The sequence below is a fragment of the Heliangelus exortis genome, chromosome 3 (genome assembly GCF_036169615.1).
Source record: "Heliangelus exortis chromosome 3, bHelExo1.hap1, whole genome shotgun sequence".
In the NCBI taxonomy this organism is placed as follows: Eukaryota; Metazoa; Chordata; class Aves; order Apodiformes; family Trochilidae; genus Heliangelus; species Heliangelus exortis.
This window is the reverse complement of record NC_092424.1, coordinates 5,003,754-5,031,538: the sequence shown is the minus strand read 5'-3', so window position 1 is coordinate 5,031,538 and position 27,785 is coordinate 5,003,754. Positions and strand designations below refer to the sequence as shown.

Sequence of the window (27,785 nt, the reverse complement as noted above, 5' to 3'; positions counted from 1 at the left end):
GCCACTCTGGCTTGCTCTTTCTTTCACCTTTCTCTAAGTGGGGATAATTCTGTAAAACAGTTTTGATATTAGCTAATTCTTGAGTTTTTTCATGCTGCTACACTTGTCCTGGCCTAGAAGGACCCCAGCTTGCTTTCATATTATTTCACCTGTAGCTGCCAAAAAAGATCCTTTCTTAGGAACTGTTTTTATCAGCTACATCCTTAGTACTTCCTCAGCTTTCCTCTGGATCAGAGGTAGCTAAAGATCATACTTGAGTAATGCACAGTGTTCATGTTTGTGACACCTAATTCCCATGTGGTTCTTGTTAGGTGTTATGGTATTGGAAGACCAGGCTACACCACCAGTTTCATCTACCTCACCCTGTATCAAAACAGATATATTGCCTGTTTCTGCAGCTTTGGCTTCAAATGCCACCACATCAGCAATAGTGACAAAAACAGCTGCTATGGAAACACTTTCTGGTAATGGAATAAATGGAATAGAAGGGAATGGAGAGCCATATGGACAGCATGGATCCCAAGATAACCTTGTGGACAGAGATGTAGCTAAAAATGTCTCCAATATTTCCTCATCGCAAGGTGATATTTTAAGGACTGGAGTTTCTTCAGAGCCATGGGACAGTGAAAACTCAGTTATTTCAGACCATTTGAGTAATCCTAAAAGCTACAGGAGAGAGAAATCAGCACTGACAGACTTTCCCAGTAGCTGCCCACAGTGCAATGCCCCTGCAACCAAAGACCCTGACCACCTGGAAAGTTCTTGCCATCCTGGTAACACCCAGGAGGACCTTGACTGCTCAGACAGTGAGACTGCTGTTGCAGTTGTGGACAATTCTCTTCCTGGAGACCAGCTATGTGAGCCCATTAAAATTGTGATCACGATGAGCACTACACCAAACACCACCCTCAGTGACCTGGCAGACTCTGCGCAGCTGAAGGCTCTGGGAACCGAGAGCTCAGCCCTCGAGTCTGGTGTAGTGACAGCAGGTTGGGCAAGTCAGCAAACTAATGAACAGCTCAGAATCCCTGTTATCACTTTTGACCTGTCTGATGACAGTAAAGGTAAGGCTTGTCCAGAAGGTAGTGAAAAAAGTCCAGAACTTTTGAATGCAGAGCTGTCATCCAACCCATGCTCCGGCTATGAATCGGGTGATGCAGCAAAGGAACACAGCAACCCAGCAAATACCCCTTTAGCAACCAACACTTCTTCAGATCCAAACTGTGAGAATGCTTCTGAAAATGTCCAGACTGTGGATTTAACTTCCAAGGAAGACCTCCAGAACTTAGACCCACAGTCCTGTAGAACTGCTCATGAAAAGAGGCACATGCGGGTGCTCAGTGTGGACAGCGGGACGGATGTGCTGCTAAGTAAGAATTTGATGGAGGTATCTGACAAAGAAAAGACTTTACCCACTTCTAAGTCAGACCTGGAAGCTAAAGAAGGACAAGTGCCCAATGAATCGAACTTCCTAGAGTTTGTCTCCCTCCTGGAATCCATTAATACCTCAAAGATGAAGGCATCTAATCAGTCTGCTGTCAAAGTGGAGACTACAAAAGAAAATGGGCTTGTTGGAGGTAGGATGAATGGTTTTCAACTCTTCTGGAATACAGAAGCTGTGGCTAGTTATTTATAGCACTTTATCCTGAGATCCTCAGTAGGGAAATTCCTAGAGGAGAACTGATTTTGCTAATAGGGCCAGGGAAGGACTGGGCTTGGTGGGACAAGGTGATTTAGAGAGAGTGTGATAGTGTCAGCTACACTTCTTTCAATATTTTTATTTTCTTAAAGATTTTTGTTTTCAAAATCTAAGGCAAACCTCACTAGGTGTCTGGTATGTATCTAGTATTTTGCACTGAAATAGCATGCACGGGTCACGTTTTGATTGTTGGAATACCAAAAATATCCTACAAAAATGTGGATAGCTATAGCATTGCATCTCTCCTTGCCCATCTTACCAGGTGCACATTGAAGAATTGTCTGTATGTGTCTGCAAGTATGTAGAAAGGTAGAATTATCACTGGTGAAAGCTCAGCTTGTAACTAATGTGTGTGTGTGTGTGTGTGTGTGCACAGTCATATTCTTAAACTCCCTGCACAGTTGTGGGTTGGTTTCTAGTTTAAAAAAAAAAAAAAGGCTTTGTTCTCAGTTGGTAAGAGTTTTGATTTTTAGTAGCTTAAAACTAAAATGTTTGGGGTTTAAAGAAGAAAGTTTGGTTGTTTTCAATGAAAGCCCACAGTATTTTAATGAAAAATGGTATCTTCTCATTCAAATTCCCTTTTAATCAACAGAACACCTTTATCAGCTAATTTAAAAGCTCACATACAATACAATTTATGGCTCTAATATAGAAATACTTTTTTTATTCAGCATTCTCATTGCTGCCACTTAACTCTTCCTCTTTTCTGTTAGGAAGGAATATGATTTGTAGCATCTTTAGCTGCTCTGGACAAACCTAGCAGAACTGTTTTGTGAGGATGGAAGATAATGCAGAAGGCAGGTGCAGTCTCAAGGGTGCTTGTCAAGTAATCAGTGCAATCAATTTACAAGATCTGGGCCAATGTGGAATAAGGCAACCCATAATAATAAAAAAGAATAGGTAATCTATGAAAGGCTTTCAAACAAGTAGCCACAGAAAATATGAATTGGGAAGATTGCTTACATAAAGGGAAAGCAATGAATGATCAGAAAAAAATGCACTTGGATTCCACAGTGACAAAAAAACCCCTCAAACCTAAAACTTTATTAATCTGTTTGTAGTTACAAGGTTTTATATCTTGCAAAGATATAAAGGTTCTTCCTACTGGAATTCAAGATCCTGAGGAAACAGGAGGATTCTGGGCTTCCATCAAACCAAGCTGTTCCTTAAAGCAACCTGAACTGAATTTCCTACTTTTGTATTAAGTCCGTATACTGTGAGATGGTGAAGCTGAGTTACATACATAGAATGACAGGATTACAGAATGGAAGGGACCTTGAAGAACACCAAGGTCCAACCCCCTCTGCCATGGTCAGGGACATCTCCCATCAGCTCAGGATGCTCCAAGGCCCATTCATCCTGGCCTTGAACACTTCCAGGGATGGAGCATCCACAAGTTCTCTGGGCATCCTGTGCCGGGGTCTCACCACCCTCACAGTCCAGAATTTCTTCCTAATGTCTCACTTAAATCTATCTCCTTCCAGTTGGAAATTGCTCCCCCTTTTCCCTATCACCCCATGTCCTTGTGAAAATTCCCTCCCCAGCTTTCATGTTGTCCGCATATCATAGAATCATAGAATTGGCTGGGTTGGAAGGGACCTCAGAGATCATCAAGTCCAACCCTTGATCCACTCCCCCCGTGGTTCCCAGCCCATGGCACTGAGTGCCACATCCAGGCTCTTTTGAAATATCTCCAGGGATGGAGAATCCACCCCTTCCCTGGGCAGCCCATTCCAATGCCTGATCACCCTCTCCAGAAAGAAATTCTTTCTAATGTCCAACCTAAACCTCCCCTGGCACAACTTGAGACCTCTTGTGCCCTCTTGTCTTGCTGAGAGTTGCCTGGGAAAAGAGCCCAACCCCCCCCTGGCTCCAACCTCCTTTCAGGGAGTTGTAGAGAGTGATGAGGTCTCCCCTGAGCCTCCTCTTCTCCAGCCTCAACACCCCCAGCTCCCTCAGCCCTTCCTCACAGGACTTGTGCTGGATCCCTTCCCAGCCTCCTTGCTCTTCTCTGGACCTGCTCCAGCACCTCAATCTCCTTCCTGAGCTGAGGGGCCCAGAACTGGACACAGGACTCAAGCTGTGGCCTCCCCAGGGCTGAGCACAGGGGCAGAATCCCTTCCCTGGACCTGCTGGCCACGCTGTTCCTGAGCCAGCCCAGGATGCCATTGGCCTTCTTGGCTACCTGGGCACACTGCTGGCCCATGTTCACCTTCCTGTCAATCCAGACTCCCAGGTCCCTCTCTATCTGGTTGCTCTCCAGCCACTCTGTCCCCAGCCTGTAGCACTGCGTAAGGGACACTTCTTGTGTCTGGCATGGCCCCAGCAAGTGGCATCCTGGGGGCACAGTGGGACTGGGACAAGAGGTGCCCTGTTGGGGCTGGCATGGTGGCTCTTGTCTCCTGCACCTCTGACTGGTGCTGTGGGAAACCAGAGATTCAATCCCAGCTCTTGAAGCTAGGGAGAGGTAGTTCAAAGGCAGCTATTTCTGAGAGCAAGGAGGGTTTGTTTTCTACCCTAGCCAGAACGTGCTGCTTGCTAAAATAAATTACTGTCATTACTGGCAGCTTCCCCCCAGTAATACTGGATTTTTAGGAATGAGAAAGCCTCTAATTTGTTTACAGCCTTGCAATTACAAATGTGCTTCGGCAAAATAGCATCTTAGAAGAGATCTGAATAAACATTATTCCCACATTAAAGTGGTTGTACAAAATAAAGAAGTGTGTGGGGAGGGAAGGCAGAGCAAGTCAAGCTATGCACCAGTTGTTTTGGGGGAGGAGGAGGTTGGCTGTGTATGGGTTTTTGTTCTTTTAACCTCACAAACCACCTAATTGGCAAAAGCAAATAATAGATGCCTGCTCCAAAGGAGCATGAAATGCACCCCACAAAGGTGTTTATTAGGCAATATGAGAAACTTGGCAAATTCCTGGAAAGCTGGGTGTTCAAAGCTGTGTGTAAGAAAGCTGACTTTTTTGCATAACTTGGTGGAGGTGGGAAATGTGCTCATCAGAACAGTCCTGCAAGTGAGTGAATATCATGGATGGGTCTTTGTGATGGGTACTCCCTCCCAGAACAGTTTAGTTCTGTGAAAAGAGAAGAGAGATCATCCTGACCCTATCTGCTTTTGCCAGTGGACAGGTCAGTAAAATGCAGGACAAGAAAATTAAAGCCTTGCTTTACACTACAAAGGATGCCAGATTTAGTGTGTTAAAATCCAAGACATAAAAAAAGCTGTCTAAGGGCTGTTCTGTATCACCCCACCTCTTCAGTATGGTGAGAAAGTACCAGTGACATGTGCTAAAAATGGCTCTCAGGTCACTGTCCTCTTAGTTCTGAATCAGCCTTGCACCACCCATGTAATGAAAGCCTGTCAGAGGACAACTGCAAATTTTCTTCAGTCTTTAAGAAGAAGAAGAGCAGCCAGGTTTATTGTCTGCTTTAGATCCCTCTGACATTTCTGGAGCTAAGAGCAGTGATGCCTCAGACTTACCCAGGGTAAAAAACTCAGGTTATGTCCCCTCTGGCCCAGCTGGCTGGGATCTAGGACAGGCAGAGCAAAGCTTGCTCTGGGAGTGGTGGGGACTGGAGCAGCAGAACCTAAACCAGTCCTGCCTGGCCTGAATTTAGATGTTTTGCAGGCTTTTTTAAGAAAAGGTACTCATCATGCTGGGCAGTGCACAAACCACAACCTCGAGCGAGTTCTGGATCCCAGGCAATTATCCTTCTATAAAAAAACTGAAACTTAGTCCTGTGGATATTTTTAAGCTCCTCGATTTGTTCCCCTGCATGTGGGAAAGGGGGATGTTGCCTGCCATATAGTGATGGAGGAGAGGGATGCTGTGCATGGAGTCACCAGCCCAAGTGACAGCTGTATTGGGAGTGTTCTGGCAGGCAAGTGGCACCCAGAGGGGACCCAAAGCCCTGCCCAGGTGCCAGATCTTCTCTCTGAGCAGCTGAGTGACATCCCTGACTCTCACTCCAGAGAAGGATACTTGATGTGCCTTTTGGGATCAGGAGGAAATGGGATGCAGGACTCGGATCTCTAAATCTGATGCTCGAGTGTGTAAAGCTTGACAGGCTCAGGTTTTTGAAATTTCAGTCTTTAAATCAAACAGTCTGTTTGATGGCAAGGCTGACAGCTGTAAAGAAACTATGAGGTTTTTTTCAGAGGTCTGTATTCTGGCTTAATTGTCAGGTATAATGATGGGACTGCTTACTTGAAACCTCAAAAAGCTGGATTTTATTCCCAGCTCTGCTGCTGGCCCAGGAGATTGTTCTGAACAAGTCATGTCTACACTGAAGTCTCCCTGTCCTATAAGCCCCAGGGAATATGGCTGGTTTTTTCCTATCATTTCAGGACTAATATGATAATTCAGATTCATGAATAATTTCATGTGCTTCTTCAGTACCCATACTGAATTTACACAGCAATTCCTGGACTGTGTTGGATTCCATGGGCCCTCTCATAGTTTGCTGAGTGATCAGCTTTAATTGTCAGATTTTTCTTTTACTGTCTTTATGGCATAACAGGCAACCTTGGGTACATAAACTAGATGGTTTTGCTAAAACAACCTTTGAAGAAAGGGTTGGGAATGTCCTAGGGTTGTATTTTTCAGAGAGATGAATAGGCCAGTTCACAGCTTTTGTTTCAAGAGAATAGAGCAGTGTCAAATCCATTAACTCTGTGGCCTGACAGGCTACAAATATATTTTAAAGTGAAACTTCCCATTTTGGAGAGTAGTGTTGTGGAAGGAAGTAGATTCTGTAGCAGAGCAATTAATGAACAGAAGAGTCTCAGGCTTAATTAGCTTAATTCTGCATGAGCAGATTTCAAACCAGATGGCATTTGAAATTGTGACAACAGTGGCATTTTAACTTGGAGGAATGAGTTGTGGAGATTGGGTAGGGATGTACAAGGAAAAGACAAGGGAAAACATCTGAAAATCTCTGGAGAGAGGGCACAAAATAATATATTTTGGAGAAAAGCTACAGAGCTATAAAATTTCATTGTTATTACCTGATAATAAGACAACTTTAAAGTTGAGATGCCCTTTCAGTGGTTATTGTGTTTACTGAAGGGACAAAGGCTGCTTCATTTCAGCTGTAAATCTGTTTCCAGGATGAACCAAAGGCCTGTCTGTTCCACAGATAAATAAAATTAGATGGCCAGGGAAATTTTGGCAGTGGAACCACATTTAAATTAGGAGCTTATATATCAGCATTGAGGTGTTATATTTTTAAGTAATATTTTTTCTGTGCTGTTGCATCTCAGTGCAGATAAAAATGCTTACAGGAAGTATCTTATACCCATATGATCCATACAAGAAATGTTTATCTTGGTAAGGATTTGACCAGCATAATTAAGACTGAGTCCTGTGACATATGATTTCCAGGTTAATTATCAAGTTACCTGCAGAGCCCTGTGTATGGCAGAGATGTGGTGGAGTGGTGTCTTGAGGTAACAGGCTATGATAAGAGACCACTATGAAGGTGTAGGGAGACTTCCATGTTGTGCTTTTTACTCTTCTCTTGCAGTGTGTTTTTTTTCCAAGTAAACTGAGCTTTGCCAGCAGAATTTCCATGCAAGGAGGACTTGGGGGTGTTGAGCCAGTTATGTGCCCTGGCTGGACATTCCTGGTCTGGATACCTCAATCTCCCTTTAAGTACTGAAGTTGTAAGTCACTTGGAAGAAAATTAATAATAATTATTAAAACCAGTAACAAACCCATCATGGCTCACCTCTCCAGTGCTGGAAGTATTCCTCACCATGGTATTGTCTGAGTGGCATATAGAGCCTGTAAAAAGCAGTGCCTTTATGTTTTTATTATTATGACTCTCTACCACGACAGGGAAAAGAAGTCTGTAAGGCTTGTGGTTTGGAATGAAACAGAGAGAGGCATTTTCTAAAACCACTAGATAATCAAATTAAAAAAAAAAAAATCTTTCCAATTGTTCCATCCCCGGAGCGAGTTTTGTGCAATATGGGACCAATTAGATTATTAAAACCACAGTTTCTGGGCTCTGTCAGTCAATTATTCTTACAGCTTGAACAGCCCAAGCCTTTAGGAAGGTGATTTTGGTTAGGTATCTGTGGCTCTATCCCCTCCCTCAGCTCCAGTTACATCATTAGGGGGATGCTTCAGTAATGCTACAGTCAAACAGGGCACTGCTTCTGCTTAAAATATAGTTTAAATCTTTAATTAGGAAAGGAAAAAAAAATTGTCTGTTCCCTTCTTTTTTTCCTAAATAGAAGAAAGTAGGTCTGGGAGACCTACTGATTTTTTTTCTTCATGTGCACAACAGATTGGAAAGATTTCCCTAAACCAAACTTCTGAGCAGGAGGCTCAGAACACTGGCAGTGTGGTACTGAGATGCTTTTTTCCCCTCCCTCTGGAAGCTGAAGGAACACTGCTGACCCCAAAAGAGTTACGGGGTGTTTTTAGCTCTGCTGCCTCTTCCCTCTCTTTTGGTACCCAGGATGGTGAATGTTTGGGGTCCCAGTGAGACTCCTCAGGCTTGGGGCTGCTGCTTGTGCTTCATGTTAAGGGCTGAGACCTGCTTGGACAAGATGTGGTGGTAAAATTGAAGATTACACTTCTGAATCCCCCCAAATCCCCTCCTGAAAAGTGTGAAGTGTCTGCTGTGAAAAGTGGTGATGTGGTTCAGTGGTTATGTCTGAGGCTTTGGGTGTCAAGGGTGTGGGTCCTGTGTATGAAAACAAGATGATGTCTGAGCTCCTGAAAGTTGGTTTGTTTGTAGAAGTGATGGATCAGCTGGAGGAAAACAAGACAGATGATCTTGAAAGGTCTGCATGCCCAAAAGCTTGTTTTCTTTTATCAGTTATATAAATTGGCCTAATAAAAGATGCTGTCTGCAAGCCTTGAATCTGTTTTATACCTAGACTATCTTAGCTATGACACCCTGGTTTCTTGGCTGATGGCTCTTGCAGGTTAGGATGAGAATTGTATTGGTAGGAAATATGGTGTTTCAAACAGAATTTTTTTGGGGGTAATTGCTGTAGTTTCTTCTTGATGATTAAATTTCTAAGGTGTTTAAACAGCAGATGTTGCAATAAGTCTGGGTAAGTACTTTTCAGTACACATTGCTTAGAGCATGAAGCTACAGGACTTGCTGAAGCATCTCCAACAAGAAACACAAAATACTTTAAATACTTTTTCTTTCATTTAAAGCACTTAATTGTGTGACTGCACATGGTGGTGATGAAAACTGTCTTTGTTGCACTTAAAATCCTAACATAATGTTTTAGTTTACAGCCAAAGCACAGTTGCAAAATACTCCACTATTCAACATGAACGTTAGTACTTTAAAGAGTTTATTGCTTGAAAGTTACATATAAAGTAAGTGTAGAGTGATAATACAAATATACTTGGTATTCAGAGTGGCAGAAATCAGACAAATCCATCGTGTATAGTTTGAAATTTATGGTTCTGTATTTTCTGAGTGTAAGAAAATCTATTGTGCAATTGTTTGGCCAGTTCCTCCTTCATCCTTCATCAGATGTGTGGCCAGTGGGAAAGAGGGATTAGGCAGCTCCCTGCTTTCCCATCCAAGAGCTCCATTTCCTTTGAAGGTGCTGCTTTCCCTTTTTGTTACAGGGGAGTGGGCCAGTGCCTCTGCTTTTCTGCTGGCAGAATGCACAGTTTGGGACCAAATTACAACCCCGGGGGAAGCAGCCTCTTCCCAGTCCAGGTTAGGAACAGATTGCTTACCTCTGAAACAATGGGAAAAGCAAAGCAGAAAGTCTCCCTTGTTTGTCTTTTGCTTCACACAACCTCTTCTTGAAACAACCCATTCACCCAGCCTCCCAGTCAGAGTACCTCCTTGTTCAGATCTGTATGATTGCATCGTTTTAAGTAATTTTAATGTTTTGTTTTTTTTTATAGAGCAACTAATTACAACAGTCTTTTAGCTTTTCTCTTGTAGATGCTCTTGTTCAGTCATTAATGAAAAAAAAAAACACCTCTTGACAGTCATCTGCTGAGAGAGTGGCTCCACTTCACTGCCCTGTTTTCCAGATAGCCAGATGACGGAGAGAAAAGAAGAAATGGTGGGAACAGAAAAGCACTGTGAGCAACTTCCTAAACAGGAAAGATCAGATGTACAAAGCCAAGATCGTGCTAGTACTAGTCCAGTGCTACCAGAGTCTGCCAAATTTGCAGCACTGTAAGGCCAGTTTACTTTACAATTTTGTACTTCAAAGATATGATGTAAGCTGTTTTGTTTCACTGGGTAGAAATGACATAAACTTTTAATTAACCTCTCTTTCTTTCTGTTTTTATTGAGAACAAGAAAAAAGTTCCTCATAGTAGTTTTGAAACATTTTTGTGTCAAGTTACCAGGGCAACAGGCAAAGGCAGATAATCTACCGGGTAACTTCTCAGCAGGACAGTTCTGTCTTGCAAGTAATAAGTGGACCTGAGGCATCTGTGCAGGATGAGCTCTCCGTGGATGCAATGCACGTGTTCATAGATGAAAATGGTGAGTTTCTGTAGTTGGGAGTGATGGCTGTGTGTGAGGAAATTTGTAAAGAAACTGCAGATTGCCCTGGCAGGGTATTATTCTTTTTTCTTTTTTTTTTTTTTTTTTTTTTTTTTTTTTGGTACCCACCGCATGTTTTTCTCTGTGCATGAAATAAAGGGGCTTAGTGATTTTAAGGTCAGATCAGCAATAACTACAGTTTTCAAAACCCACCCGTGACCATCACAGACATGAGACAAGGAGCATGAAGCTTATCTTCCAAACATCATTCTTAAAAAATAAAATAAAAAATAAATATGCTGGCTAAGCCAGAGGGCTACTTCTGTCTTTCCAAAAGAACCCCTGGCACTTTCTGCCTGGTTGAGTTTTTGCAGTGGCCTGGCTGGGCAAAACTCTCCTCCTTTTTTCCTGTTTCATTCTTTAGCTGAAGAGCTCAGCCTGAACTCCTGTGGATATTATTATGGTGGTTGCTCTTGTTCAGAGTTGTGGTCTGCTGCCCCTTTCCAGAGAGTTAACAAGTGCCCTTTTCTTGCCCCATCCTTGTGCTTGGGCTGCTGCTGCTCTGCAGCAATTCCCAGAGCCTGAAGCTGGGATGTGCTTGGTGTTGGTTTGTTGGAACTCTGCAAGGTGTTGGCCTATACCTCTGAAAGGCAGCTGTCCCAAAAAAGCCTTAAAACTGCCCTTAAAACCAGTTTGGGATGAGTGCTCGTGGTGCTGGGTTGGTGATGCCAGAGATGCTTTGGTTTTCTGCCCTGCAGCTCCTGGTGGGGCTGGGAGCAGAAGGAATGAGCTGGGGGGTCACTGGGGAGTAGGGACCCTTCACTTTTTGCTGCCTGTGCAAAGGGGGAGTAGCAAGATTTTTTAAAATTTATTATTTTTTTTATTTTTTTAGCAGGATTTTTCCTGGCTTTGTGCTTCCTTGCCTCACCTTTCTGAACCAAAAGAAAAAAAATAATCTGATTTTCCATTTTACAGTGGACTTACATTGATAATTGGGCTTTGCACTTAACTTACCCTTTAGGTTTCCACTCCAACTTCTGTTTGATTTATCTCAGGTTTCCAGTTTTCCAAATGTTAATTTGCTCTCTGGAGGCTAAAATGAGACTAGAGCCCAGGCTGAAAACTATATTTATAAATGTGCCTGACCTAAAATGTATTTTTTATTAACTTTGTGTATTAAAAAAAAAAAAAAAATCACTGAACTGATTTTTATTTTTTCCCTCTATTTTCTAAAGGGGAAATTAGATCCTGTTATTTAAAGGCTGGCTGTCAGAAGGAAGGAAATTTTCGACATCAGCTATCAAATTGTGATTGTATTTCAAATGCTCAGTAAGTAAGCCCTTATTTTTAGAAGTGCTAAGAGTTTTCACTGCTAGAAGCTATGAAACTGGTTGTAGCTGTGAAAGATGCATGTGAAGAGGAGTGCTGGAGAATTAAAAGGTGATGAATTCTGTAGATGCCAAAAAATGCATCTTTTGTGCTGTCTCAGTGAGTGCTGTGTGACAATATTGATGGGGAAAAGTGAAACAGAAAAGCAGAAGAATCCAGTGTACTTTAATTGCTTGCTGGTAATAGTCAAAGTCAAGGGTGGTGATTACAAATAAAATCCTAAATAGAACAAAGTAGCTGGGGAGCTGTTCTCTCAACCTTGTCTTTCTTGCTTCCCATGCCTGCTGGGTCCTTTGTAGACTTTCAGAGCTGTGTCACTGCTTCCTCTGGATTCCAGCAGCAGACCCTTTCACCTTGCATGAAACCTTTAATTATAGTTTGCCACTCCAAAAAGGTGTCTGAGCAATTTTATTTTTTCAAAGGTCTTTCTGGAGTGATTCGTATAAATCCCATGTTCATGATTCTCTTACCCAATCTGGTGTTTGCATATCTGTAAAAAGAATTTTAATTATTCATTAGTATATTGGTTCAATAATTTGATGTTCTAAGTATTATTTGATTTATACAGCAATTGGGAAAGTTGAGTGGGGGTGTTAGAAGGGTCATGGTTAATAGTAAATGTTATTTAAGTGCTTGGCTTTTAGTGGAGACTTCTGGAAAGTCTGGGACCATGTAAAGAGCAGTGTTAGCATTTTAGCATTCTGTTATGAGAAACATGGGGATAATGCTTTTAATAATCAGTGAGCAAAGACTTAAAAAAAATATTTGAGTTCACCTAACGTAGTATTTTTTGGGCTGGCTTTAGCAAAATAAAAAAACCCCACAACCTTGTATAGATCACTGTTAAGCTAAAATGAAACATTTTACTTCTGGCTATTTAACTCTTGTAACTCTATTTCATCTTGCACAGAATAGTTTCCTCCTGCCCCATGCTATAACTGTGAACTTGAATCTGTCCTAAATTCAGAAATAGTTTACTGTCCCCTGACATTTCTCAGCTAATCTCTTTTTTTAATCACAAGATGACCCATCTCCCTTCTTGTACAAGAGGTCCTTCTGAACCTGTATTTTCTAGATGCTTATGGGACATCTCTTTTCCTGTACTATGTTGGGTGCTGTTTTTAATTTGTGGTTTGCAGACCTCTAGGGATGTAAATTATTTAAAATAATAATTTAATAATAATAATTTTAAAAAATAATTTTAAATTATTATTTTAAATAATTTACATTATTTAACTTCTTCACCAAAACAAGTTCATATATTCTTCACAGCCATTTAAATGCATTTACTTTCTAAAGATCAGCACATTTACAGGAAATCTCAGAGTCCAGTGAGGGTGCAGACTGCAGAACAGAACAAACCAGCAAAATGAGTGAGTTCCCAGGGCTGCTCTGTATGGGACTCAATGGGAAGACAAAACACAAGAATTTTTCCAAGAACAGAGCAGTGTGAAAAAGAGTAAAAAGCAGAAGTTCACGTGAAAAACAAGGGAAGAGGACGAGGAAGCATGAAGGTGGTCAGGGTGGTGTTTGCAAGGGCATTTTGCAGAATTTTTAGAGGAGAGAGATGAATGTTTGTGTTTGTTCAGTGGGGAGTTTGTACCCTCTGTGAATAGATGGAAAGGTGGCACAGGAAGGAGATGGATTTTGGTTTTCCCTTCAGGTCTTCACCAGCCAGTAATTTGGTATTTAGCCAATATGGAACACGTAGAGCAGGAACCAGAGGGGCAAATCTGCTTTACAGACAGTTCAGGATTGAGGCATCTTTCCTTCCCCTTCCCCTTCCCCTGTCCCTGCCTCCAGGCTTGCACATCACTTATGTCAGTTTAGTTTCTTGTCCATGGTTCAAGATAAGCCAAATAATCAGTTATTAACTAAATGGCTTTTTCTCACTGAAGAAGCAGGCAAATAAAGTAAAACACAAGGCATAGTCTCCACTTTGTCTGTAACTGGCTTATGAATTGACCATAGGTAAAAACCTTTAAACTAAGTTATGCAAACTAGAGGAGATATTAAAATATTACTCAAAAGAAGCCATTAAAGAAAGCCTTGAAGCAGACTAATTTCAAATAATTTGTTCCTTCTGTCCATTGAGTTCTGCTATTATCTGCTCCTGTAGTAAAGTCTTAACCTGTCCCAGTTTTACAACAGGTTATTAGGAATTGAAAAGAAAGTAGAATTTCTATGGCTTGAAAAGAAAGTAGAATTTCTGTGGCTTGAAAAGTAGAATTTCTATGGCTTGAAAACATTTTATCTTCTTCACATGGCTTCTGAAATCCAGGTCTGGCAAGTAATGCAAAATCTTAACAAGGTTGCTCTGTGCTGATTTTTTTTTTTTTTTTTTTTTTTTTTTTGCTTTGCTTTTGCATGCTTCTTGCTCTTGCTTTGTTTGTAAAGGGTGAGGTGGACAGCAGTGGATTACAGTCTGCCAGAGAAAGATGGGATAATCTGGGAGTTTGTGCTTTCTTCCTGTGGAAGCTCCCTGACATTATTGGAGGCAGCACTCTGGGAAGGAATTACCCCTTGTCTTGTCAAATAGCAGTGGTCCATCACCTCATCTTGGCTCTGCAGTGTTAGGAGATGATCTTTGTGTTCTCCAGTTTATCAATATTAATAAGCATTCCACCAGATTCTAACTTTTTCTTCTTTCTCTTTTTTTTTTTTTTTTTTTTTCATTTTTAATGGTTTATATTATTGACTGTAGTTGTACTAACAAAAGATATTACCAGAACTTGCAGTCCTTGTCCTGGAAATTTTCAGAGCTTCTTAAATATAGCATAAGCAGTTTCTTATTAATAATTTCTAAAATTATCCCTTAATTCTGCTAAAGGTTATGGAAAATTAGAACACATTTGAAATTGTCTCCATATTTTTCTCTCCTTAAGTTGTTTGTCACTGCTCCAGCAAGTCTGGCTTTTAAAATATTTAAGTTAGCCAAGTTAGGTTTCAGGGAGTTTTTTATTGTAATGATCACTAAAAAAAAAAAAGAAAGATAATTAATTTTCCATCTTAACTCTTACTTTGACAGGTTACTGAGTTTGCTAAGTTGTTTAAACATTGGCAGGTAGCTAATTGTTTCCCCAATTATTGGCCATGTAATTAACCTGACCCCACTTTTGCTGTTCCTTTGCCAGCAACAACACCTCTTGCCAGCAGTCCCTGGGGAATGGGTTCCCTGCTCAGCTAATTGCCTCCAAATTTGATGTTCCCATTACCTTGCCAGCTTCACCTCCAGCTATAAACTGCTTTGTGACAGGCTTTGACAAGACCAAGTGTAAACTTTGTCTTCTCAGCTCATGGATTCTGATGGAAACGAGTTACAGAAGGGCTGGGTGGCTCTGTTTTCAAGGAAGAAATTGGAAAATAGCTTTTTCATCCTAAAAGCAATTTTTCTGCCCCGTGGCATGAAGTTCTTTACCAGCCTCTGTCTCTCCTGCAGTGAGTTTTTAAGGTGTCTCTGCTCTGTGGTTTGGGCATGCTCTTGGATTCTGGGAAGGCAGAGAAAGATGAAAAGGTTCATATTTGTATAGAAAAGGTGCCTCATATAAGCATGAGCTGCCTTTTTTTGCAAAGCTGGTTTGATTTTTCACCAAATGGTCACCAGGTTTAACAGCTTAGCTGTATAGAACTGCTACAATTTTAAGTTAATTTTTTTCCTGTTAGTTTGGTGATGCAAATTAAAGCTCACAAGCATTAACAGTAGCACATCCTGAAATGGATGTAGGATGTAAAAGCAATGTTGGAAGTACATAGATGTTTTCTGGGGTCAGGAGAAACAAGTTGGGAGTTAATAAATGTCTTGCAGACAAGGATGTCACTGACACCTCTTCTGTCTGGCACCCTGTGACAGAAAGCAGACTGTCCCCAGGAATGTCTTAAATTACCTTGAACACCTCTTGTAATTAAATAACTGAGTCACTTTTGATAAGGAGAAATGGGAGCTATTATGTTATTTGGGCATTACATATAAAGTGGTTCATAAACATCAGTGAAAGCATAAACCCCTCAAATTACCCTAATTGCAATAATAGGGTTAATGATTTTTGCATTATTTGCATGATCTGTCCCCAGTAGAGAGGCTAATAAGGCCATAAAATGTCTATCAATGCCAATATATAAATTTAATAGCAATCATCTATTCAGTGCATACCTGCTGTAGCAGGCTAATACATTTTTAAATATTTACTACTTCTCTACCTATGCTTTATTTGCATACTGAGGCTCATTTTGCAGGCTAAGCAACCTTGGTGTGTGTTACATACACAGTGGAAAAAACTTGTCAGTATGAGATACACCTTGCAGTACTGTAGCTTTCTTTAATATGTGTTTGAAATAGTGCCCTGTCTTCCTAAATAACTTGAATATGAGAGGCATGTTATCCTTTCTGGTTTCATATGTATAAAAAAAAACCCTAAAAATCTATTTTCTTTTTCTTAGTATCAAGTATTAAAGTAATGTGCTTCTTGAAAGTGTAGCCTACAGGATTAGATTATCTGATCACTCTTTTTGATGAAAAGTGAGGCTGTCACTTTATAATTCAGACCCAATTCCCTATCTTTTTCCTTCACTTGCTCTCTGAAAGAGAGAAAAAGTAAACTTACAATAAGCTGAAGGGCACTGATATAACACATTTTACTCTTTTGTAACTTTCTATGCAGCTTTGCTCCTACAAAAATGTGTTCTGGATTTTAATGGTATGAAAAATTGTGCTGTAAGTAATGAAAAGGAATGAAAAATGAAAAGGAAAAAGAAGAGCTGGATTTATTTCCAGAAAATTAGTTTGTGTTTTTCCCATGCTGTTGTTTTGCTCAGGCATACTGTAATCCATCTCTGACATCTTCATGGAATCAGATCTGAGAACAGATCATTTAACATCCCTGAAGAGTCTGCCACTCCTCATCATGATAAATACTCAGTAGCATTTATGGCTGTTTGAGCACTTTCTCTGCAGCCTTGAATTTGCTCCTGTTTAAAGCAGAGAGATTTCTTTGGTGTGTGTGTGTGGACACAGATGTGCTCTGGTTAAAAACACTTGAAAAATTACATAAAATAATCTACACACCATAACCTGATGTGGGAATGTCCATATCAACCCATGAATTTTTCTGTGTTGTTTGAAAATTTGAGATGTGTGTAGCTCCAAGGAAAAATGTTTATTTTGTATTTCCTTTGGATTTTTTCTCTAAAGCATTAAAAAAAAAAAAAAGCTAAGGGCTAATTTTTGATAGGCCAATTTTGTTTCTCCAACCTCATATCTCCTAAAGCCAGTTGGAATGGTTCCTGTGCCAGCTGTGGAAGCATTTGGCCATTTATATTTCTTTCAAGGAACACTCTGGGTTTTAAGAGAATGCAATTTTTTGGAATAGTGTTTATATTCTTGAGCATGTTTCCTTTTCTCCTGTGTTAAAGTCCTGATATACATTTACTTAGTTTAAAGGGACAGAGTTGGTGTCTGTTTGGAACAATCAAAATTTTATCCAAGTGTGGTTCAAATCTGTGATGCAAAAGCATTTGATTTATTCAAATGTATGGATAGGATCCAATTCTGGACCTCTCACTGCACTTTGTCATTTCATGTGTCTGGCAAGAGTCAGCAGTAGCCAGAGATTGCATCAAGAGGCAGCTGTGCTGCCTACATCTGATAGAAATTGGAATTTAAAATAAACATGGAAGTTAGACAACAAAAATGGATGTATGGCATGCAGCTGAAATATTTGAGAAGCAGAGCAGCCCTGAGAAAAAAAGGAAAAAATCTTTCTATCTTAGCTGCAGATTTTCCTTGCTGCCTGAGACCCTTGGGCTTTCACTTGGAATCAATCATATGTACATATCTAACTTGCTGTATGACTTTGAAAAAAAAAAAAAAAGTGTAATTTCAGCCTTCTCCTGCTATCTTGGAAATGTAATTGGGTTTTTTTTAATATATATAATGGAACAGGAATAATTTGGAACAGGTTGCCCAGAGAAGTTGTGGCTTCCCCCTGCCTGGCAGTGCTCAAGGCCAGGTTGGATGGGGCTTGGAGCATCCTGGTTTAGTGGAAGGAGTTCCCATTCAGGGGGGTTTAAGTAAATGATCTTTAAACTCCCTTCCAACCCAAACCACACTATGATTCTTTGGTAATTATTAAAATAATTTTATGTATGTATATAGTTGTACTTAGGTGTGCTTCGTTACTACACGTAGTTCATCCACGTTGGTACAATTGATGCCTTTGGGTTGGACTTTGCATCTTCTGTCTCAACATTTGGTTCCCCAAACTCCTGACTTTTTAGATGAGGCTCTGACAGTAAAACCAGGCTTCTCAGGAGCTACAGGTTTGGGTCTAAAATGCTTTGCAGTACTGATAGAGAAATATAATAAGAAAAAAGAAAAAAAAAATTTTGGGTGTTTTCATTTTAATTTTTTTTTTTTTCAGCAGGGCCAGTAGCTTAAAAAGTTGTTTCAGGAAAACAGTGTAGCTAAGAAGTACTAAGAAAAGAATTTAATTTACCTACCAGTATAGCTGTGGAGTGCTAGTGTTTTTGGCCTTGGGCAAAAAAGAACTTAAAATCAATTGGATCAATCAAAACTTATTGGATTTAGATTCACATCCATGAATAAGCTGCTTGACTGAATTGTACTACATGAATCTTTCTGAATGCCCTTGTGGTACTGTATGTCTCCTGTATAAATCCATTAATACTTTAGTCTGTTCACTGCTGGAAAATTCTCTGAACCTTTGAGGTTTATTCCTCATAGGAAAAAGTGCACTCCAAAGTAGGTATTTTTATTTTTAGTGTTTCAAAATGCTTTAATAGAATAAATATGCAAAAATATTGCATCACCAAAACATCTTCACATTTCTCAGCATGGGGACCCAAATAACCAAGATCACCACTGCTCTGGGAATTGGCTGCTGACTTCAAGATTTCCCAAAGCTAGGAAAGGTTGGGCACTTCTGCAGCTGAGCACCTTGGGAAATGGATGCAACAAAATTCCAAATCAACATCCATGTTCTAAATCATTCCATCAACAAAATTCCTTTGGGATTCAGGGGGTTCAGGTGAGCTGGTGACCTGAGCCTTGTGCTGCAGGAACACCTAAATCAGGGTGGTGATAATGCTTGAATTATCATAAAACCTTTGGTTTTTCTGAGAAGTCCATTTTGCAAAACTCAGTAGCAACTTCCTGCTGGCAGGAAAAAAACAGGAAAAAAACTCCTGTGCTAGCTTGGCTGGTTAAAATCCTTTCCTATACTTGTAGGGTTTTTTTACACTGTGTGAATGAAGAGCTGGGAAGTGAGGGTGTGCAGCAGAATGAGACTCCAAGAGCAGAGATTTGCTGCCACATGATGGCAGCAAAATCTTGCTCAGGATTTAGGAGCTTTGGCAGTGTCTCAGCTCTTGGGACTGGCTTCTCTTGGCTCCCCCCACCCTTTCAGAAGCAGAGCTAAAAGGGATGTAAAAGACTCTTGAGGTAATAGGACCAAGGGTACTGTTCAAGGCATTAATCCCAGTAAAGCTGCATCTCCTCCAAATGCACCCACTCAGTTTTTAGCTAACACATGCTGCTTGCTTTTGAAGTTGTTTAAACATTTATCTTTGCTCTGAAATGTCATAAGCTTCCAAATTATCAATTTACATGATTGTTACAATAATTAAAAAATCTGTACTGAGCAGATCCCATTCTTACAGCACCTAAATAAGAAGGGGATGTAACTTCTGCCTTCATGCTGCCTGCATCACTACTCTGTCCATATTTAGTATATGAGTTACTCTATTTAATAGGTACTAGTGGTCATTTTGGAGTTCATTATGAAACTTCAACAGTGACCTTGTATCATTTTCTGTCTGATAATGTCAGTAAATCAGCAAGCTTTCCCTTTCTGTATACTGGGGTACCCTACCTGATTACTGTTAGGGGTGCTAATATTGTTTGTTAAAACTAATGCCCAAATTCCTTCCCAAATCCTCTTGCATGAGTAGCAAAAATATGAGTAAGATTTAAGCTTTAACCAGTAACTATTAAGTTAAAATATGCATTCTGACTTAATTATATTCTCTTTGAAACTACTTTCTTACCAGGAAAGATTGTCTTCCCTTTTTCTTTTCTTCTTCTCTCTCTCTCTTTTTTTTTTTTTTTTTTTTTTTTTTTTTTTTTTTTTTTTTTTTTTTGTGTTTCCTGTGAATCAGGTTTGTCACACCATCATCCAGTCTTAAGGCTGCTCTCAGCTTTTGTGTGTTTCACTTTTCCTCAAGTTGCTTTTAAATTTTTTTCCATTTTTTTGAAAGTTTCCCTTTATTTTAAGTCCTGTTATTTAGCTGCACAGCTGGGAACTGTAATTCATCTGCTGCTCCAGAAGGCAATATCCCCAGCTCCTGGATTTAATTTCAGCCCTGAATTGGGCAATACTGTGGTCAGATCAGTGCTGGCAGCTTTGCAGGGGAGAGCTGATGAGCAAGGAGTTGAGATGTAGCAAGAGGGCTGTGGGATGAGGTGGGGAAGTGACTGGGACATGGGATGGCAGAGGGACCCTTTTAGGTGAGAAGGAGCAAAGCTGCTCAGGTTGGTGGCAGGGAGATGGCAGCAGAACAAAGTAAGAGAGGCAGCATCCCTGAGCTGGGAGCTTCTCCTGGCCCAATCAGTGTCAGTTCAGACACCCCAAACTGAGAATTTGGAATGGGCACAAAACTAAGGGCTTTTGGAGTTTCCACTACAACCAGGTCAGCCAGGTCTCAGGCAAGTGCTTTGGGTGCCCCTCAGAAGGGGTTGGTCCTTGTGCATCTAGAAGGGGAGATGCCCAACTTAAACTTTCCCTCTGTCTCCTCATCAAACATCCCAGCTACAGCTGCTTTGCTTTTAAGAGTGGTGGTTTAGTGAGCATTACAAAGAGCTTTCAGCTGTATCAGGTATTATTGCTGTATTTGGTAGATGCTGTTAAGCTTTGTAGTGACCCAGACACCTGCCTGAAGGAGTCCAGGGGCATCTTTTTTGTTTTGGACCAAGGGGAAGGTGCTTTGCTATGCTCACTGCTCTGACTCTGGTTCCAAGCTTCCTTATCCCTTTTCCTATATGCAGGCTAAGATGAAATTCAGCCAAGATTTGCAAAGCAGCTTTATTAATGGGGAAATTTTTATGGCATGAGCTTAGCTTGAGAGGTGCTGAGACCCAAGGCTGGCTAATCCTTACCAAAGGGGGTGACTTAGGCTGCATTATATTTGAATTATTTGGGCCAAATTGTCAGCAGTATAAGGCTGCTTTGGCAGACTGATCAAAGAAGGAGAATGAAGACTTTTCCAGTGTTTCATATATACTGAAACATTCTCAGTGTTGTGTGATTGCTCAACCAGCTCCTGTTTACTCAGGGTTTTTACAAAACTGAATTGTGAGCCAGGAAAAAAAATCCTGACCTTCCAAGCAGTTGTCACTAGAGGATGCTGTGTATCTTTTGCATTTATCTGTGTGTTTATCAAAGGTATTTTTAGTTAATAATTCATTATTAAAAATGTTGTTCAATTATATCTTTGCTTACATTAGCAGTGCAGTTTACTACAGTAGATCTTGATAACATTAATTTGGTTCTGCAAATGAGCACGTTTTCTGTTCAGCAAGGTTCCATGTTAGACTGAGATCAGCTCTGCTGTAATGATTTTATGATTAGAGAGTGTTTACTCCTATTTGTATATGGCAATAAATTTATAGAATCTAGTTTATAGGCTTACAAAAACACACCACCATTACATGTCTTAGTGGTGTTTGCTGTCAGTGTGACAACAATGTCATCAGATGAGACAAAGAGGTTCCAAGTAGCTGTGCAAGCAATTCAGCATGAAGAGGGTAGAAAGTGAATGTCAGGAGGAGTTTGTGTGGAAAACAGGGAAAGGAAGAAAAAACAGCAAACAGAAGCTGAGATGAATGGAAAATGAGGAAAGAGAAGATACAGAGAGATGAGGCTGAACACAAGGCATAGGAGGCAGTTGGAGGCCAGATGATGATTTCTGATTCTGCCCTAATTGCCTTTTCTGCCTATGAAGTTTTTGACTTTTTCTTACAATGTCCCAGCTGCTTGCTGCTGGTAGGTGGAGCTGTGATTTTAATTTTTTTTTTTTTTTCTGTAAACAGAAAACAGATTATTGAGTCTCTTGGCTTTTCAGTTATCTTCGAGTCTGGTGGGATATGATCTGATCTCTTAAGTTTGTTCCTGGAAGAGTGAAATAATTTGGATTTTGGAGAACTGATAGAGCAGAGTTCCAGGGGAATATTTTGGCCAATCAAGCTGTCTTTCTGCTGTTTCTATTCTTGGTAAATGTGAGATAAAAGACATGGTCCAACTAGAAATATTCTTGATTCCACTTTTTACAAAAGGCAGCTAAGGCTGCAGGAAGTTATTGGAGATGAATTGGTCACTTAGGAAGGTTTGAGCAGCCACTCTTGTGTTCCCTGTGCTGTTCTGCTGGGTCACTTTTTGGACAGGAATTCCCAGGGTAGTGTTCCTGCATACCCTGGGCTACGACTGTCTTTTTTCCTGCTGTGAACAGTGTCCTTGGGTTACACCCACAATGACAAGGAACTGGACTGAGGAAACAACAAAAAATGCATTGCCTGCCTTCAATCTGCTGCCCTTGAGTAGGGCACTTCAGAGCATGTTAAAGGGCATGGTTGTCCTCTGTAGTTTTAATCTGTGGGAATCTTCCTCCTGAAGGGGATGCCTCTTCCCTGCTTCCCCTTTCTGCCTGCCTAAACCTGTTAATTGAGATCCAGGATTTTGGATCTGTTCCCAGATTTTTTTATTTTTTTTTTCTATTACTAAGTGCTAAACCAGACCTGCGAAGGAGATCCATCTAGTGGAGGGCTGGGACATCAAGTGGGTTGTATGGGGCCAAGTCCTCATTTTCTGGTACTGTCCAAAGGTGACCTGGTGGCTGTCCTGACCCTGGGGAGCAGATTGTTCCTTCTTGTAGTAGGAGTGGAGAGTGCAGAGGAATCCACAAGGTTCATGAACATGGGATATTGGAGTGGCAGATGGTGAATATCAGACCTGGGATCCAAGCCTGAAAGACATCAAGATCTTGAAAAAAACAAAATAGTCCTGTGTAGCTCAGGGACAAGAGGCAGGATGGCTCCTCTGGTGACATCCCAAGGCTGCTGGTGTTCCTGTTAGTCCAACAAGTCCTGGAGGGGGTAAGGAGAAAGAATGTTTGATATTTTTTTTCAAGTTGTTGGTGTGTCTCTTCAGCCCTGTTTCTAATTCAGACATTGAACCTTATCACAGCAGAAGATGCTGCAGCAGAAATGAACATTCCAGGACAGCCCCAAGGCTGTACCAAGGGTTAAGTGACAGGCTTTGGGAACTGGTGCCTGAAGGCAAGGAAGGATGAGTTCACTAAAATTAATAAGGTGGCTTGGAGCTAAGCCTGGGGTGTACAAGATGAGAGTTCTGTTCTCAGCCTTGCCACAGACTTGCTGGCTGACTGCAGGCAGATTGCTCCAATTCCTTCCTCCATGTCTTTTCCTCTATGGAAAACAGGAACAAATAGGGATTGACTACCATGCATGAGCACCAAGGTGCTTTTACCTCTTACCAATAAAAATGTAATAAGAGCTCAAGGCAGGTGTCCAGAGGCAGGGGGATAATCAGCTCAGAGCAGGGTGCTTGATGTATAAACCCCATTTGGAAGAGGATAAGTAGAAAGTATTCAAAATAGAGCTTTCCCTCAAGTAACAATTATTTAATTTCAAGTGTAGGTCTGGCTGAGAACTTAGTCTGTCACATCATGGTAGCACCCAACAGGTCCTGCTACTGTAAGTGCAGATTTCCTCAAGGAAAGTGTTTAAAGTATTGTATCTACACTGTAAAGTAGTAAACATGGGGAAAAAAAAGATTAGCTTCCTGCTCAGGGCCCTGCCAGGATGAGTTTGCCCTCATGGGAATTAGCTCATGGATTGTTGGCATCTGGCTGGAGGAGAAGGAAGTTCTTGTAGTCTGAATTCTCAGTAGGTTAAATTAGTGCTCACTGAATTCAGTGGTGGTGAGGCCAGATTAACCTGGTACCTGAGTGAAATTCTTTGCAAGCTTACCCAGGGTCTCTGCAGTCTCTACCCTGCAGTTTTGCTCTATAGATATTCCAGTCTTGCCTTGAATTATTGTCAATGGAGAGAAAAAGGCACTTCTGCAGTGTGATTCATCGTAGGTGTTCATCTTGGGTTGAGAAAAAACATGATACAGAAATATCTGCTGCTCTGCTGAGCATGGAGAGGAGACCTTGTGTACCTAAATTTGGTTGTTAATTGCTTTGTGGGGCTGATTTCAGGTGTGGAGTTGAAAGGCTCCATGTCCTGTGAGCCAAGTAGCAGTGTCATTACAGGCTTCCTCGTGTTACGTTTCAGAAATATTAGGAGTATATGGCTTCTTAAAACAGCTTTTTTTTCTTTTTTCTTTTCTCCCCAGTGAAATCCAGTTTAGCTCCTCTAGTACTACCACTTCAGAGAGCCAAGAACCATCTTCTGGGGACCAAGCAGCAAGTGCCCTCCAGCAGCAGCTCCTACTGATGGTGGCACGAAGGACCCTTTCAGAAAGCCCACGGGTACAGAGTAATATCTCAGTTTCTAGCATTTTGGTGAACTGCTTTCTAAACAAATGCTGCTGGCTTGTTCCTGAAACAGTTTTATTGATTTCTGTGCTGCTTTGCATGGCATTGCTCCTGTGGGAGAAGATGCATTTTGTATTGAGGGATGCAGTTCAGCTGCTTTTTACTGCCACTGAGTAGTGTCAGAGGGGAGTACTTAAAGACTCCATCACCTAAAAGGTTGATTTTCTGTCTTCAGTCTCATTTTCTTGAAAGAAAGAGGACACAGCTGTCAGGATTTTAGTCACACCACTAGATTCTAATAGCCCCAAGTGTTTATTCCAGATTTGCTACTATCCTGAAGCATTGTGCCTGGTTTCACTTTTCTGAATCAGGCAACCAGGCTTCTGGATGTCTAAAGCATCCAGATTTCTGGATGGCTATTCTGGAATGTCAAAGCTACCTCCTCAGCTCAGTTGGTAAAAGGAAGAGGCCCTCATAATTTAATTTGTGATATAATAATGTGGACATACTTTACTTTTACAGTGTTTGGGGTCTATAACCAATGGCTCAAGGCTGTAATCTGCTTTTGCCATTCCATTTCTAATAGCTTAACCTTCTCTTTTCTTCCATGGCAATTTCTAGTTTGATATTTATAAATAACCTTAAAATGCTATTTGATTATCTTTCATCTTAGATCTTGCACAAAAACTTAAAGCTAAAAGCAACAATTTAAAATGAAAAATCAGGTAATCATTCTGAACTGTGTAGTTCAGGTTTGGATAGAGGCTTCCATCTAAAGGCTCAGATGGCTCAGTATTTTCCAGATACTTATAATCTTGTAAACCTCCTGTAAAGTAGAGAACAATTATCATGCTTTTTTTTTTGTTTGTTTGTTTTTCCCTGCCAAGAAAACTGCACCATGAAGAAGTAAAGCTCAAGTTCACATAGCAAGTGGTAACAAGGCCAGGCAGTAAAGTCAGAACTTCCTGATTTCTGGATTTTTTTAAAAAATTATTATTAAATATGAAATTCTGAGCCTTTGTAACTTGAGGAAAGTTTTGCCATTGATTTCAATGAAGCTGGTGTTTCAGGCTCTCTCTGACACCATAAAAATTTATGAAGTGAATTTTTACAAGCCCTTTCTGATAGGAGGCACAATTAAACCTAGTGGCTTGCTCAGGGGTAGTCAGAGTTTCCCTCATACAGCTTCAAAACTTGACTCCAGCCCAAGTATAGCAAGTTGTGTGCTATGATGGATTTCATCCAAATGTTGGAGTTTCTCAGGAGCCAAAATGTTGATTTATGCATTCGGTTAAATAACTTGTTAAGCTGTTCTGAGGATCAAAAAATCAGATGCTCAGGTGTTCTTAATGGACTCTGCCACCATTTTGGTTTATTTTATTCAGTTATAGTGAGCAACCTAGGTGAGTGAAGTTAATGATGCAGTTGATTGAGTTTCAAATTACTTTCTGTTGGGAAATTGGACCCAAGAGAAACAGAGCTGTGCCAGTATTAACAATTGAATTTTTTTTTTTTTCCTTTAAAAATGCCCCAGCTCCAGAAGTAAACAACTTCTCAAAGTCATAATAGGAATATTAAAATTTAGAGTACTTAAATGACTTTTAGGATCTGAAGTCAGTGTGGTGAAAGGATTGCAATCAATCTCTTTTAAATTGCTTGGAATTTTTAATAACTGAAAAAATGCTGAACAGCCCAGCATCCCCTGGCATCTCTAAAACCCACATGAGTTCTTGTCCTCTGCTGATTGTGGCTGAGCCACTGGGCCCTGCATGGCTGTATCCTTTAGTCAATTGGAGGCATGAGAGAAAATACATAAATTTAATTTTTTTTTCTCTGAAGCATAAGCTGTCCTGTTTTAACTCACATTTGCCAGCAGACTGAGGAGATCAATGAGCTGGTTTCCAGCTAACATGCAGCAAAACATTAAATGACATGTAAACTATGTGTAAAGTTCCTTTTCCTGGAAAGTGAAGGTTAGAAATTATTCCAATAACCTGAGAGAAAATTGAACAGTTTCTTCATGCAGGTAGACAGGGGGTTTTACATGTGGTTTAAAACTGTTTTTCTAACAGAATTCGAGAAGGTGATCACTTCTTTCACACAGAAATCCCCTTCTCTCAATAGGCAACTTAATCTGTCACAAATAATTCTAATGTAACCATTGCCTAGAGTTCCATAATTGATAGATTTGTTATCTAATGTTGATTAATTGTCTTTAGCAATGAGGGGAGTAGGAGGACTTTGAAAACCACTGGGCTTTACACTGATTCTCAGATAAATTCTTCTTGAAAGAAAAATAGGTGGGCTGTTTTTTGTTGGTTTTTTTTTTTTCCACCCATAAAATAAATTATTGGTGCAGTTTGGAAAGAAATCATTACTTTCCAGGGTTTTTTTTTTTTGTTCTGGTGTCTGGCTTTGTAGACTTTGGCTGATGGTCTGTAGATAAGACTCTCTTCCCACAAGTGTTGGTGAAGAAGTGCAGGTGTAGAATTGGAGGAGAACTGAAATGCTGCAATTTCAACACAGGCAAGAAGAAAAGGCCTTAAAATATTCAAAAGGAAAGATTTATGATTGTGATGGCAAGACTAGAGACTCTTAAGCTAGTGATGTTTATGTTGTTTGTGCTTGTTTGCAATTTTTTTTTCCTTCTCTTGCTCTTCTTCAGGATGCACACCTGATGTGCTTTTAGTAGTGTAGCAGGAATGGAAAGAAAGTTGTGTTCTGGAAAGAGATTTGATAAGTTGTGCCTCTAGGCCTTCAAGTTTGTTTTTTTTTTTTTATGTGTGTGTTAAAAACAAGGATTTTTCCTATTGTGTGTGGTTTTGCAGTGTGCTTTTATCAGCCCGAATCAGGGAAAAATCTTCAAAAAGAAACTTTATGTAAGAAATAGATTTGAACTAAGAAAATAACTATTTTTAAATTATTATTTCGGCTTAGAGCTTGTTAACCCTGTTGGACTCCACAACTAATACAGCTTCTCTCCATCTGCAAAAATGAGCTGGTGTGATTATCTTTGTTTCTGATTTAAAATGAAGAAAATAGGTTCTCCCTTTCAGAAAAAATAATAATCTGAAACTTTCTGGCCTTTAAACACTTGTCTGCCTGGCAGCCTTGTGTCAATGTGAAAGGGTTTTGTCTATTTCTGTCTTTTTTTGTTGTTGTTTTTATAGCATCCCAGCCAGGACCCTGAGGATTCTTTGTGTTCCTCAGCTCAGCGGAAGATGAACCGTCAGTTTTATCGCTTTATTATCTTCCCTGGCAAATGGATTAAAGTCTGGTATGATAGGCTCACCTTGCTGGCACTGCTGGACAGGTAAGCTTTGCTTTAAAATGCAACTCTGTGTAAAGTTACAAAGGGTGGCCCTGTGAGTACAGAGCAATGCTCAGACTGGAGGAGGAAAATGTGAGCGTTGCTTTAGTGTCTTGGTTGAGTGGATTGATGCTCGTTGGCTTCAAGCAGAGGAAAATGGGTTTTTTTTTCTCTAGGAGTTGTGGTTTTGCTGGGTCTCACTCCCACTCATCTTCAAGCAGAACCTTTTGGGGTTTGACCTCAGGTGGTAATTTGCCACCTGCAAACGTGTTTGTGGCTGCTGGTTCTCCTGGCTCTGCTTTTTGGATTGGTGTTGTG

General features: G+C 40.5%; 1 protein-coding gene across 1 annotated transcript in view; it reads left to right on the top strand.

Moving 5' to 3' along the window:
* Positions 1-27,785, top strand: part of PCNX2 (pecanex 2) — a 147,816-nt gene that overhangs the window by 10,609 nt on the left and 109,422 nt on the right. The window contains exons 5-10 of the mRNA XM_071738991.1: positions 312-1,577; positions 9,736-9,883; positions 10,053-10,198; positions 11,434-11,527; positions 24,016-24,151; positions 27,328-27,470. Coding sequence (XP_071595092.1) covers positions 312-1,577; positions 9,736-9,883; positions 10,053-10,198; positions 11,434-11,527; positions 24,016-24,151; positions 27,328-27,470 — 1,933 coding nt within the window. The remainder of the gene's footprint in view (positions 1-311; positions 1,578-9,735; positions 9,884-10,052; positions 10,199-11,433; positions 11,528-24,015; positions 24,152-27,327; positions 27,471-27,785) is intronic.